Genomic DNA, 15516 nt, shown 5'->3' on the forward strand with positions numbered 1-15516 from the left:
ATATATATAAATAATATATAAATAAAATAATATATAAAATAAATAATATATTAATAATATATATTATTATTATACTTTAAGTTCTGGTATACATATGCAAAATGTGCAGGTTTGTTACATAGGTATACACGTGCCATGGTGGTTTGCTGCAATATCAATCTGTCATCTACATTAGGTATTTCTCCTAATGCTATCCCTCCCCTAGCCCCCTACCCTGTGACAGGTCCCAGTGTGTGATGCTCCCCTCCCTGTGTCTATGTATTCTCATTGTTCAATTTCCATTAATGAGTGAGAACATACAGTGTTTGGTTTTCTGTTCCTGTGTTAGTTTGCTGAGAATGATGGTTTCCAGCTTCATCCATGTCCCCGCAAAGGACATGAACTCATTCTTTTATACGGCTGCCTAGTATTCCATGGTGTATATGTGCCACATTTTCTTTATCCAGTCTATCACTGATGGGCAACTGAGTTGGTTCCAAGTCTTTGCTATTGTGAACAGTGCTGCAATAAACATACGTGTGCACGTGTCTTTATAGCAGAATGATTTATAATCCTTTGGGTATATACCCAGTAATGGGATTGCTGGGTCAAATGGTATTTCTGGTTCTAGATCCTTGAGGAATCATATTCTAGCTTTTTCTAACTTTGATTTAATATACACTTATCTTTTTTTTTTTTTTTTTTACCTATACATTTTGGTTTGATTATAATTTTCCTTGCCCCCCACCAAATGGTGACAAAAGCAATAATTATATAGTTTACCTTCTCTTGTTTCTTGTTGGCTTTACTTTCTCTAATCCAGACAAAGCCAATTTCTTATGTAGCTCTCAACAGCTAAAAATAGTCTTAAGATTTGTTTTTGTCAAGCTCTACCTCATACTGGATTTTAGAGTAACTTTTTTCTTACTAGTCAATACCATACTTTTGTATTTCTCCTTGGTTGTCAAACAAGATTTATATTCTTTTACAAATGAATTCATTAGAGTTTATGCATAATCACAATTTGAAAAAATCTTCCTCATTTTTTTACTGAGATTGTATGTGTATATGTGTGTGGAGAGACAGACATTCTCATTGACCTTGGTCCTTTTTCCATTTTAGAGCTTATTTGCATGTTCAGTCTCTGAATTTTCTTAAACTCACTTTTCCTTACGTGAAAAGTATACATTTGACTTTTTAAAGCATTTTCCTTCTAAATCATTCTCCTTTTAGGCATCTTCTTCTAAGCACTTTAGTTTCTTGTCTATTAATATGAAAATCATTACAAATAAATTTCATAATTTTTATTTTTGATATTTGTTCTACTGCATATTAGGCATTTCCACAAGATACAAACAAAACCTGGGAACAGATACGAATGTAGTAACATTTATAAGATGCATCACTCTTGGATGTAAGCAAATCCCTGGCCTCTCCTGTCCTCCCATTCCCCAGTCTCCAGCCAGTGCCTCCTACTGGAGGAACTCAGGTGGAAGCAGGGGACACAGGAGCTGAGGGAAGGCAGTCGGTAGCCATTGGTGGTCACTGTCTCATGTAGTCAAAAAAGTCTGACAGTGATGTACTGGAAGGCAGTTTCAAAAGGCAGGGATGGGCCAGGTGAGGTTAGCTCACACCTATGATCCCAACGCTTTGGGAGGCTGAGGCAAGAGGATCGCTTGAGGTCAGGAGTTTCAGACCAGTGTAAGTAACACAGTAAGACCCTATCTCAAGAAAAAAAGAAAACATGCACACACCCACACACACACACACACACACCCAAACCCCCACAAAAAGCAGGGATGCTGGAGCCAAGGCCAGACTGTCTAGGACTATAGACAGGCTCTGCTACTGATTAGCTATTTTCCCTAAATTTTTCTGTGCCTCAGTTTCTCAATCTATAAAATGCGCATGCTAAAATTATTGCCTTGGGAAAACTGTGAGGTTCAATGAGCTGCATATGTAACAGTACTTAAAATAGTGCCTAGTGCAGAGCTAAAATAATGTAATAACCATCCCTCTGGGGCCTTATGCCATACGGAATAAATACTAGCTTAACAGTAATATTCATATTAGTATCATTAATAGCAGGACACGTCTTTGTTAGACTGCTTCGCTCTAAGTGTTCATTCTAGGGTTGAATGATTCTATCATTGGGGGAAAATATACAACAAAATTAGATTCAGGAAGACCTCAAATCAGTTGTTTTTCAAGAAGCAACTCTAAGAAACATGGGAGAAAGCTCAGTTCTACTCTGGGGTACAAGTAGATCCACTTACATCTATTTTGGATGCACCCATCAACACTGTAGTGGGACTGACAAATGTATGCATGGATGGGCACACATACAAGCACACAGAAGACATAAAAGAACATAAATCAATGTGAACTCAAGTGAATAAGGCTGCATTTTGGGAAACAGAATTAATGGCTATTATTAATTTACTCAAGCTGCCCTTAATAGAGGGTGAGTTATTAATCAGGTATTGAAACAGTACATGCCTCAGTAAATGACAATGTATTCTTCTAATATTATTTTAAATTGGACAATAACCTTTTTAAAAAGTAAGAATGAAAAATCATCTGGACACTTTCCAGAGATGGAATTCCCATGACTGCATCCAAAGAAGTTAAAATGTTAATGTTGTAAATCAAATGATGGGCATAAATATTTGATAACTATCATCTATTCCCTCAGGTACTACTTTATTTTTTTATAACTGTAACTCAGTGGGCATAAAATGTATTCTGTTCACCTTTGTATTCTCCTTCAAGAATACCCTAGTACCTTTCAAAAAGAAGGCATTCAACAGATAATTGTGTTTAATAGGATGGTTCATTAGTTCTGAGGTAATCTATGAATCTAAAATGTATTCTGATTCACACAAGGAAAGAGTTACTTTACAAGTCTATAAAAAACAATGCTGGCTGGGTGCGGTGGCTCATGCCTGTAATCCCAGCACTTTGGGAGGCTGAGGCGGGTGGATCACCTGAGGTTAGGAGTTTGAGACCAGCCTGACCAACATAGTGAAACCCTGTCTCTACTGAAAATACAAAATTGGCTGGGTGTGGTGGCGTGCACCCATAATCCTAGCTACTCAGGAGGCTGAGGCAGGAGAATTGCTTGAATCCGGGAGGCAGAGGTTGCAATGAGCCGAGATCGTGCCACTGCACTCCAGCCTGGGCAACAGAGCGAGACTCCGTCTCAGAAAATGGCAACAACAACAAACAACAACAACAAAAACAATGCTAATGATGACCATGCTACCGCTTGGTCCAGCCCAGCAATCATACTGTCCTTAGTTATACCTCCCAAGAATACCAGTGAAATTAATCACCAATATTTTATCTCTGTCAATAAAAACCATACTGAGGTTTCTCACTGTTCTGTGTAGTCAGAAGGGTCTGACAGTGATGTGCTGGAAGAAATGGAACTCACTCCCAAGAGAAAAACAAAAATCAATATGTTAATACCTAGGATTCCTAAGGATGTGCATGTTAGACCATGAATAAAAAGTTTTCTTCTTCAAAATGATTAAAAAGAAAACACTTCAATAGAAATGCTGAAGGGGTGAGATAAAATGTGTAGTAAAGGGATTATATTTTATGTTCCTGGGTTCAGGGGGACTGTCACACTTTTAGTTCAGGTAAAACCATACCTTAGGCTCAGTTTGTTATTGGAGACTCGCTTTAAAGATAAAATAAACCTTGGCTGCATCAAGCTTTAATCTTTCTGAATCAGATGTATTTTAAAATGTATTCTTTTCTACTGATGTTAAGATATTCATTTTTTAATGTGTTCCGCTTTAAAAGATTTAATAAAATAATCAGTGGAAAAATAACAAATTATGTGTACTAGATAAAAAGTAATACCACAGAAGCAGAAACCATTGAACTGGTGGAGGTTGTGTATCCCCTATGCGAAAACCTTGGCATTAGAAGTGTCTCAGATTCTCGACTGTTTAGAATTGTGAAATATTTGCACATACATAATGAGATATCTTAGGGATAGGACCCAAGTCTGAACACAAAATTCATTTATGTTTCATATACACTGTATATGAATAGTCTGAAGGTAATTTCATACACTATTTGAAATAACTGTATATGGAACAAAGTTTGTGTACGCTGAACTATCAAAAAGCAACGGTGTCAGGTGTGAAATTTTCTGCTTGTGAGGTCATGTCAGAACTCAAAGTTTTGGATTCTACACCATTTTGGATTTTTAATTTTCAAATTAGAGATGCTCAACCTGTCCTAAGAAATGGTAAGTAGTTCCAAAATGCACCATATAATTTTGCTCTTAATTATACGTTGTCTTTCATTGTCTATTATAAAGGAGTTGGCTAGATTAAAATCAAGGCAGTGTGAAAACAGACCTACTGACACCAATCAAGAAGTTTCCATTTCCAAATCTCTGTTTTTTAGTACAAAACAAATGTTTTGCAGCCAAGGTATATTTACAATCATTTTGTACTGGCTTATTATCTGCCAAAACAGTGTAGACATAACCTTAGGATGGCATTTTAGCACTGTTTTTCAGGATGAGCATTTCCCCTATAATTAAATAAAACCCGAATGCTTGTGCCAGAGAAATACACACTGGTTGATGGTTTCTGAGAATAGCATTGCTGCTAAAAAAAATTCAATTCCGTTTATCACAAGAGATAACTGGTCACAGAACACTGGTCTAAGCTTCTCTCAACACTAAAATCTGGGTGTATTTAACAGTTTTGTAGTTTGCTGAAACAACTGGACTAGGTAACATGGTGACTGAAATATTTTTCTTTACTCACTATTTCCTCAGAAATGGTACTGTTTCTGAAGACTCTGAATGGGGTGGAGGTGGCCTTTGCTCCATAAGCCCATCTACTAAAGTCTGCCGCAAAGAGGTTAAGGGCAGTCATTGAGTACATTCCTATACTTTCTGTTCTTCCAAAAATAATCTAGTGCAATTGGGGATGAGGCGAAAAGATTTAGAACAGGAGTTTTCTAAAAACAACTCACAACTTTGTATAAAATGATAAGGAAAGAAACCCACCACAAAGGTCCCCTTAAATATATTTTAAGTATTAGAATTCATTTATATGATGATAGTGTAGGAGGAGCTGAGGTGGGATGTTCTGGGCTTTAAGGGGGTTACAATAGGATGGATAATGCATATCAATAATATGAAGACAACAGAAATCTTAAATGGAGTCATACATTGATCAAATACCACCAATAACTGGGAACAGTGGAGGGATCTATGGTGACTGTCTCTGTCATCTGTGCTCTCAGGAATGCAGGTTTCTGCTTCCTATTTACTTGGCTAGCTATCTTCTCCCTTTCCACTCTTCTATTATTGAATTTCTCTTCCCCCTACCCTCAGCATCTTTCAGCTCTTCTTTTCTACTAGCAGGGCTTACTCTTTGTTTGCAACTAACCAACCTTCCTGAAGCAGGGCTACAAGGTCAAGGTCAAACACTCAGGTTCAGTGTTGGCGTCATCTTTGACTCTTCTTTTTCTTTGCCTCTCACATTGACTCACTCAAACAATTCACTTGAATACCCCTGGAATCTCTTTCTGACTCCCATTCCCACTGTCAGCTCTCTCAATTCCGCTTCTTATCTTCTCATACCTGATGTCCACAGGGGCTTTCCACTCCATTCCATACATAGCTGCCAAGAAGATCTCTCTAAGTGCTGCTTTTATCACTGTGTAACCCCATCCCAAATCTTCAATGGCTCCTCATTATTTTCAAGTACATATTTATTTGCTATGCACTAAACATTCTCCCAATTCTGACTCACAGCTACACTTTACCTTCATCTTCCATAAACACAGTCCTCTATTCCTGCCAATCTGATAGACTTGTTACCATCTACCTTTCTCCTGTGCTTGCCTTAATCCCTTTGCTTTATCTCCCCAGCTGTCCATTTAATTATGTGTAAGTAACAATCCCTGCTACATACGGTGGTCAAGTATAAAGGAGGGAGGTGAGCAAATTTAAGTGGATAATGGCAATGACTGTTGACCTCAGACTCAGGGCTCAACAGGGAAAGGAGAGAACAGTCATTTGGAGAACAAGCATCTAAGAGGGCAACCACTAATCAACTCTGACCAATTGTTCTCATGGAGGGAGGCTAGCTTGATGTCTCCAGGTCCTCTAAATTTTCAGAAGTCAGAAATCTGTATTTATTTGAAGTTTTAATCTTCAAATATTAGCCATGAATTGAACTGTAAAATACAATATAGGTCAAAAAATATAGGCCAAACAAAGGATCTCTGCAGGTTGGATGTCACCCAGAGACTGCTAGTTTCAGCTTCTAGTGATGCCTAAGTAAGCCCTTCATTGAAAACCATCTTTGTTGTTCTTTCCCCTGTGCTTGGTCTCCAGAACATGCCTGCTAATATTTTCTCCCTTCTCTAGTTTCACACATTCATTTTTGTGTGTCACTCATCACTCAAGTGGAGTTTCATCATTTCATTGAATGATTCCTTTTAAAATCACTTGCACGATTTCTTATTCCTTAAATTGTTATATCTCTACAACTAGAGAATAAGCTCCTTGAGGACAGGAGTTGTACACCATAATTTCCTACAATTCCCATAGTATCTTCCAAAGCACATTCCCAAACAAGCACTTACTTAAGGTTGTAAGATGCATCCTGGCAGTTTCAAAAGCACAGACAGTTTTTAAAAAGAAAATATGAGCTCCATTTCTTTGACAGCACTCTTGGATGATCTGTCATCTTATTCAGCCACACATATATGTGTAGGAGTAAGCTGTCTTCCATAGAGACTTTTATAATGTGCACACTCCTACAACAAGCAACTTGCAGTCTTTTCTATTCATCTAAAACAAGGCGCAAGAACAGCCTAGTGTTTAAGAGTGCAGGCTATGGAGACAGACTGCCCAGGTTCCTATCTAGGCTCTAACATCTACTGTCCATGTGACCTTAAACAAGTTATATAACTTCTATACCTTTTGGTTTCCTAATGTGTAAAAGAAGAATGATAGTAGCTACCTCAGAGGACAGCTGTGAGAATTACATTAGTACATATAAAGTACCCAGTGCCTAACACACAGCAGATTATAAATGTCAGTCATTATCATCTTAGGTTAGATAACATAATTTATCTGTAGAAAGAGCTGCTATAAAAATGTATAATGTATTTTAAAGAACATTCAAAATGGTTTCAGGAAAGTGAGAAGCAGAACAGCAATCTTTTAGGCTTATGTTCCAGCCTCTAGTCACACTCCAAAACACTAAAACTGCACTTGGAGGTACCGTGTTCCTATATCACTGATCTCAGGAGGTTTACAAGTTTTAGTTCTCATTGCACCAAAAATATGTGTATATACACATCCAGATAACTTCAGTTGCCTCTGTTATTGGCACAGAATACATCCTCAATAACTATTGTGAGAATAAATGAACAAGCTGTTCTACTTGTTTTATTAGACAATTTTGGTACTAGAGATCTTCAAGGGTAGAATTTTTCTTTGCTGAAATGTACACCGGTTCAGCTATCTCTGACCCTCTTCAGTGTCCTTCAACTACAGCCACTATAATACGCAATGATCTCCAGTGGGGATGCTTTGCTGTTCTTTATATGACCTGACCTAATTAATTTCAAAACGAAAGGAAACACAATACCTTATAGTACCTGCACAACTTAAATGACGAATAAACTGAACAGTATGAACTTCGTGGAGGTCCCAACATAAAGCATTGTATTTTTGTCAATTCCCTGACCTCAGACAAAACCCTTAAAAATATGTGGAACAAATCCCAGAATTTTCAGGTCACTTTCAGCTATTAAAAGTCTACCCAGTTTAAAATGCCAGTCATACACCTGAATTAGGACCTTCCCCAGGAAATCTCCTGGCTCCAGGAGAACGGGGAGGGGGAAAACAGGGAGTGGGTCTTTACAATGCCAAAGCTGGGAGTACAGGCCAATCCAAGTATCTCTGTGCCTGCTGCCAATTTCCTCCAATTTTGTTTGTTTGTTTGTTTGCCTGCTTACACAGGTATAGGGCACAGCAGTAAATATATGCCCCAAATATTTCTTACTTCTCACTAAGGAGAAGACATTTCTTGAAAGCAACGACCCTCATGTTTGGAAGGACTATTCATTCACTCCTCTTACTCCAACCCACATGAATGGAGTTGGGGAAAGGTGAGTAGTTAGTTTGGGGCTCGTTCCTGGCCCTTCTTTCACAAGGCCTAAAACCTCTCATTTAGAGAATAGAAGACAGAATGGGTGAGGTACAACTAACTGCCCATGGTTATGTTTTTCTTTTTCTCTTTGTTTCTGCTAACTCTACACAAGACTCAATGGCATTCTCAGGGGATGTCATAGGCGGGGGTGATATTCAAAACATTTAACAGGCAGGGGGCCACCTAATCAGAGGGGATGTGCCCTCCAGGTGCTGAAGGGTACTCAGATGGTTGGGTTACAGGCTTTTTCCTGACAGTAGGAAGCATCTTGGTGCTTTAGTATAAAGAAGGCAAACCAGTTGAGTATCACTCCTGCTTGCAGGCACACCTCACAGGGTCCCGAGCAAAGGCATCTCTACCATATTCTCCCCTGATGTGAGAGACTGTCACAGGCCTAACTTATGCAACCCCTCTCTGTTACTGTCCAACAGTCTTTTGCCTGATCACATGGATCTATTTTCTATTTATCCACTCGACCCTTGGGAAACTCATACATCTTTATAATGCCCAACTAAGAGTACAGCAGGCCATTCTGAATCTCTCCATGCTGCCAACTTCCTTCAGTTTTCTTTTTTGCCTGGTCAGATAGGTAAAGGATCCAGCAATAAATTGATGTTTAAAATATTTCTTATTTCTTGCCAAAGAAGAAGAAGAAGAAATCTTTTGCATGTACCTCCCTCAATCTTTAACAGTGCTTCTCTTGGAGCTGCCTTCACTTCCCTTGACATGGGACATAGATAAAGAATGAGAATTACTTCTCTCCTTTCCTCCCTGGGACACAGAGAAAAGGCAAAATATTCCAGATGTGTGGATAGCCTATGATAACCCTCTATCAAAGGATGACTTGAGATTGGAGTGGGGATAAGAGGAGGAATTCCTGGAGTGTTAGATAAGATAATAGTTGTATTAGGTTATCTCTTTAGAAATCCCGAGATGGGTGTGGCCCAAACTGGAAGTAGTTTCTTGGTGGCTTTCCCTTTAGAATGTCTGAATTTAAGATTGTGTCTTCAAATTGCAGACACCATCACCAATTCTAGGCAATAGGAAAAATCTTCAATATCTTCTTCTTATTTATTTATCTTAAAATGCTTCAGAGATAATTAAATGTTCTATTTTGTGAATGAAAAATGAACATCAAATACACATGGAATAAAAAAATTAAGAAAGCATAAATCTACTGGTGATTATTTGGAGATGCTGGTTAATCCATTATGCATATATTTAAGTTTAATTAGAAACTGGAAGGCTTTAGAATGTTATTCTAAAATACACTGTATTAGTATTAAGACATCAGACTGATTCAGTGCAAATAACAATGCAAGAAAGTTTTCTTATTTTTTACGGATTCTGTTTTATTAAAAGTATATATTTTTGCTCAAATGTCATAAGAAACTCAGTCTTAGTGTAAGCTGATTTGCTATAATTGGAATAGGCTTATTTCAGTCATTTTACCCCGTTAAATTATGATACCAACATTCAAACATCTGTTAAACCATAGCATCTGTTTCATATTTGGGATGCATCCCTACAAATTAGAAAAGTGTTCTTTTTAATGAGTTCTGATTTAATAAGGAATCCTTTTTTTATGACTGCTACGCCAAAGAAAGAAAACGAGAAGACGAATCCACTCTTTACCAGCCCCCCATGCAGCAAAGTACCCCAAAGGTTCACACATTTTTAACAAAAAAACTGTTTAAAGATAAATATCACATATTGAAAGTTGGTTTTACATGTTAGCATTGTTTAATATTTAAGAAATCATATGTATTTTTGTATATATGTATGCCCACATACATACACATGCAATTATATAACCAGCACAAGCAACGGGTCATACACCCATATTATTCAAGAAAAATAATCACTTCGTTCAAATAAATTCTCTTGACAATCTATACAGTCTTAGAGTTACTAGACAAATGCATGACCTCACAGTCTGTCTCTTTACTAGGATTTGTTTACAACTCTAACTCCAAAGGAACTCTCTTGTCAGATCTTCACTGTTTCAGCTGTATCTGGAGTAGTACTTTGCACTGACTCATGCAGTTCTTTTTAGAACTATTCCCTGCTGTCTTCATTAGTTTTCCTTAGAGTTTCCCAGTCACTTGTAGCCCTCTATTGTGGTCTGAACTTGTCCTACACAGGAAGCATGTCAGTGTAGTGCCAGACAACAATGGGTTAGTTTGTTCCATTGTTTATTAATTTTACTTTTTAAGGACTCTGTATTTTTATATTTCTAATTTGGACCTGGTAATCTTTAAAAACTTAATTTAAAGATATTATATATTTTAAATGCATAAGTTTTTATGATACAAATTACCATAAAATTTAGAAATTTTAGAATATGATTGGTTATCCCATTAAGTTAAATAAACTACAAAAAATTTACAAAAGAACTCAAAGGGAGCTCACTGAAAGGAAACCAGAAAAATGAGAGAAAAGAAAAAAAAGTCTAGTATGAGATTTTTGGTCATCTACTTTCTACCTCCTAATTTATCTTACCAACAGAGAAAACTGCTACTAGAATGTCCAGGTGCTGAAAACATTTCTTCTGCATGTTTCCTTGAGTTAGGGTAGTCACAGGCTGGCAGAGAAAGCCACTGCCTTGCCCACCCTAACAACAGGTGCTTCTGGCGTCTTCCTCCCCAATCCATCCCCCACCAATAAGGGCTCTGTTCCTCACCAGCTTTACTTTGCCAATAGAAGAGTAGCATTTTACACACATGTCACATCAAATGTACAACTGATTCATCTTATAAAATCAGATTTTAGAACATGTCATATGAATTCTTCACCAGGAAAACAAAAATTCAAACATCAACCATCTGATTTAAAAGCAGCGCATTCTGGAGATTTATAGATGGTTTATGGGAATCAGAAAAGGGGAAAATAACTACAGCTATTCTTTTGTGTTCAGGCTGGACTTACATAGCCAATCGAAGTAATCTTATTTTAAAATATTACCTGTGAAAAAAATTTTGCAATATCGCCGGGTAACCTTTTCCAATGCTTAATGACTCTTAGTAGCAAATTTCAGTTTTCCTAAATTAAAGGTTAACCCTCTCATTGTTGAAAATTAGATGTAACTCGTTTTATGGTCACAGGAGAGATGGTGCAGTTTAGGACACACTGTTAGAATATTTTGCGATTTCCACCTCTGCAGATCTTATCTCTACATATTCTTAGGAACTTGCCTCTGCCAGTTGAAAGAGTGCAGACTTTCCACAGCGTTTTACAGGCTCAGCACCACCCAACTGCGAAGTGTTTGAAGAAATCTATATTAAAGACAATCCACACAGAGAATATTAGTTGTGATACCAGAATCTTTGCTTCTCATTCATACACATTCAGGAATTTTTCTTAGTTTTTGAGAGTATCATTGCTCCCATGTACCAAATAACAAAACACGTCACATTTGGGATGATCATTTTGAGAACCATTTTCAGTAAATGACCTCAAAAATAATAACAAAAGTAGGTATGGCTGTTTAATAGTAAGAATATTGTCTTAGATATTCCAGGCTTTAAATTTAACTCTATAATCTTAAAGTGAGAAAAGTATTTCAATTTCTATGTAAGTACTAACTTAACAACTAGTCAAATATAAAAGAGATTTAGAGTTATTTTGCATTTACCAAACAATTTCTTTTTTTTGAGGAATATATTTGGGATCTCTGTGGAAAGACAGCATCAAGTCAGTCAACAAATTTTGTTTAGAATCCAACATATATGTGCAAGGCCATATGACAGCAGCTTAGGAACCTAAGAGTTTTATATAAAACACTGACCCTGGCTTTCAGAGTATGCTCTAATGTACATGCAAAGACTGATAATCAAGATCACAAATCTGAGTTGTACAGTTAATGGCTTATGCTGTATTGCAGTATATAACATGTACGACATTAACATTAACTACATAATCTTCTGCAAATTTGGCTAAATAGTGGCTGGGCATTGATAAAAATGAACAGCACTGCCTTTTCTCATTTTTTTAATAAAAACTTCATTTCCAATTTCTAGCCTCGATAAGAGCTGAGAAGGACATACATTCTTAAAGACATTTACAAAGCATCTTTTCCTGGAGAAGTTCTGTCATTGTAAAGAGTAGATAGCTATGGTCTAAGGTTTAGATTCTTTGTGATTCTGAATTCTTTCTCAGTTAAAAACAAAGCTATTTCTCATTTCCATTTAGTAGGTAATCCTGCTTATGACTATATCCTTAAAGGTGACCACAGATCCCACAGGTGATTCTATGATGTTGTTAGCTCCCGGAGACACTGGGTGCTTTGTGCTAGAGGAGATTTTCCCTAGAATACTTGCGGAATAGCAGGTCTTTGTAGAAGCATGTATTTAATAATGGCCTACCTAGGCCACTAAAAAGGGCCTAGCTTAAGGAAGTTCCTCCTAGGCGCTATCAGTTTTAACAGAGCGCTTTTCTATTCATCTCTATCATTTACTTTTTCTTTAGAAGATGAATTTATGGGGCTCAATCTTTCTGAAGTTTGGAATATTTTCTTCTTGCCGAATTTTCACTGATAAATGCTACTTTTACCTTTTCTAGACATGTTGAACTCAATTACTCACCTTATCAGGAGACTAAGAGAAAACAAACACATTAATACCACTGGCTCTCAGTGCTTCAGGGAATGAAGGACTGAACATAAATGCCAGTGCCTTGAATCAACGCAAAGAATATGGCCTTTGTGCCAGACAGGCAAGCTTTCATTACTTGCTGCTGTGTGGACTTAAGCAAATAAGATTTTGAGCCTCATTTACCTTACCTTCAAAATACGAACAGTAATACCTGCCCGGAATTATGCTGTGAAGATTAGGTTGGATGCTAGTGTAGGGCAGTGCTGAAGAGATATTATGATCTAAATAAATGGCCCAATTATTACTAATAATGATTTATCTTTAACACTGAAACATAAATACCTTTTTAGTACAATTCCAAAAATTAGTTACACACTGAAATGGAAGATAATTAAAAGTAGCAGTGTCTGTGGATAGTTATTAAATTTAGTAATTTGGAGAGCATTAAATCTGTCACATAATCCCATGACACGCTCAAGAATTACTGAAGGACCACAAGCTGGGTAGTGCTGCACTTCACACCCATGCTGTTTTTCTGCTTCTTCCACCGGCTCCCTCTGCTGTTGCTTTTGTCACTGCAGGTTTTCGTTCCCTGTGTATGTCACTCCCACATATCCTGTGCCCAATGCAGTGCATGGCACACTGAGAGGCACATGAATGACTGACTGCATGGATGCACTACCTGCCCTTAGAGTTAAAGCACAGCTGTCAGAGAGGAGGCTTGAGAATGGTCCCCTTCAGTTTAGTAAGAACAGTTTTCCTTATTGCCTCTGGGAGGATTTTCACCTGCTTACAGGTACAGGGAAGCATTTTAAATGCTCAAGGTTGCTGGAAGCCTGATTCCCAAAAAGGCTTGTGTGGGGGAAGGTTCAACATATTTTAGTAGTCCAATATTTCCAGAATCTCCTAACAGTAACATTTTTATGGCATTACACAGTGTGAGGTATGATTTCTAAAAGTTAAATCAAAAACTTCTTAATTTGAGGGAAGGAAGCGTGGAAAACAGGGCATACGTTAATTTCCATGGCTTGGTCCTTATCTTAATTTCTTTGCAGCATTTGACAGTGCTAGTCTTTCTTTAGAAAAACTCCTTCCTGCCCTTTCCGTTACTGCAGGGTCCTTGCTTTCCTCGTATGTCTCAGGCCACTCCTCGTGGTTCTTCTTTGCTGGCTCTTCTTTCCATAATAATCCCTTCAATGTTTTCCCTTAGTATTTTGTCTTAGGGCCCTCTCTCATCTCTGCTGATGGCTTCAATTTCAAGCACAGCTAGTACAACAATGATTTGTTACATCACTGTTTACTCCTGCCCATGCTGTTCTGCCTAAGAGACATATACATCCTTTCAGATAGGAACAATATAGTTGACATCTGTTTTCCAATGACTGGTCAGTCTGGAGGGCAGTGTGTGTTTGCTAGGTTGATAGGTAGAGGGCACTAGTGGGCCAGACTGCATAGGATGTTCATGGGCATGCTTCTTGTTTTCCTCAAATTGGATAGGGCTTGCCAATAAGTTAATTTCACTGTAGTCTCTCTTTTGACTATTATGTGATGTTCGGATAAACAATATTCATCCATAAAGGCTAGCTACAGGGTGGATGTGACAGTACATGAGGTACAGCTAAAGTGCTAAGAAAAATGATCACCCTGGATGTTAAATTGCTAATTTTATGGCTGTCTGAGGTGGGTGAACAAACAGGTGGTAAAGACCAGAATCAAATTAGGCAATAGTGGAAGTCTTTTTCAATTATAAAGGTATTGTAAATATTGTAGTTTGGGAGAAGATGACTGATAATTGTTGAAAGAATAAGTGAGTCAAAGAGGAAATAAGGCATTCCTTTCCTTACCTTCCTTATCTAAAAAGAAATATTAGTGCTTCCAATAAAACACATAATACATCCACTGATTAGTTACAGTGTATTTTTTTTTTTTTTTTTTTTGAGACAAAATCTCACTCTGTCACCAGGCTGGAGTACAGTGGCGTCATCTCGGCTCACTGCAAGCTCCGCCTCCCAGGTTCACGCCATTCTCCTGCCTCAGCCTCCCGAGTAGCTGGGACTACAGGCGCCCGCCACCATGCCTGGCTAATGTTTTTTGTATTTTTAGTAGAGATGGGGTTTCACCGTGCTCGCCAGGATGGTCTCGATCTTCTGACCTCGTGATCTGCCTGCCTCGGCCTTCCAAAGTGCTGGGATTACAGGCATGAGCCACAGTGTAAGTATATGGTGTTTTTAATTGACTGTAATATTGTGTAACAAACTGAGCATTCCCTCATGAAAATAAATGCATTAAATTTATACCTACTGCTTATATACAATGGTGACAATATTTTAATTTTGGTGAGATTATAGTTATATTTATATAGGCAAAGTAAATATCTTCTAAGGGAAATTTTAAAGTCCAAATCTATCTAAATCACCCAGATTAGCTCTGTGTCTTCAAGGTAAATATAATTTTTCAATGCAAAGATATCCTCTAGGTGTAAGAGTCAGCCACAGAGCACATCAGAGAATATGTGTATTGGTGATGGCTTTTAAGCCTGTTAAATAATTAAAGACAACAGTTCCTTTCTGACATTATATTTGGTCATTAGTCTTTGGTAAACTAGATCTAAAAAGTGACTGATGTGTCACTACCTGTAAACAGAAGATGAAGTTAGGACTCATTCTGACCAACTTAATGGATCAGAGCCTGGAAACACAGAGTAGATGGCACTTTGGATGGGCCAGGCTGAATCTGGATGA

At 37.7% G+C, this 15516-nt stretch overlaps 1 protein-coding gene across 21 annotated transcripts in view; it reads right to left on the reverse strand.

The window, feature by feature from the left end:
• Window positions 1–15516, reverse strand: part of BBX (BBX high mobility group box domain containing) — a 276188-nt gene that overhangs the window by 44722 nt on the left and 215950 nt on the right. For all 21 annotated transcript variants that reach the window (XM_033211372.1, XM_033211393.1, XM_033211391.1 and 18 more), the window contains one exon: window positions 11378–11458. In XM_033211372.1, coding sequence (XP_033067263.1) covers window positions 11378–11458 — 81 coding nt within the window. The remainder of the gene's footprint in view (window positions 1–11377; window positions 11459–15516) is intronic.

This window comes from Trachypithecus francoisi, unplaced genomic scaffold, assembly GCF_009764315.1.
Source record: "Trachypithecus francoisi isolate TF-2019V2 unplaced genomic scaffold, Tfra_2.0 Lachesis_group0, whole genome shotgun sequence".
Taxonomy (NCBI): Eukaryota; Metazoa; Chordata; class Mammalia; order Primates; family Cercopithecidae; genus Trachypithecus; species Trachypithecus francoisi.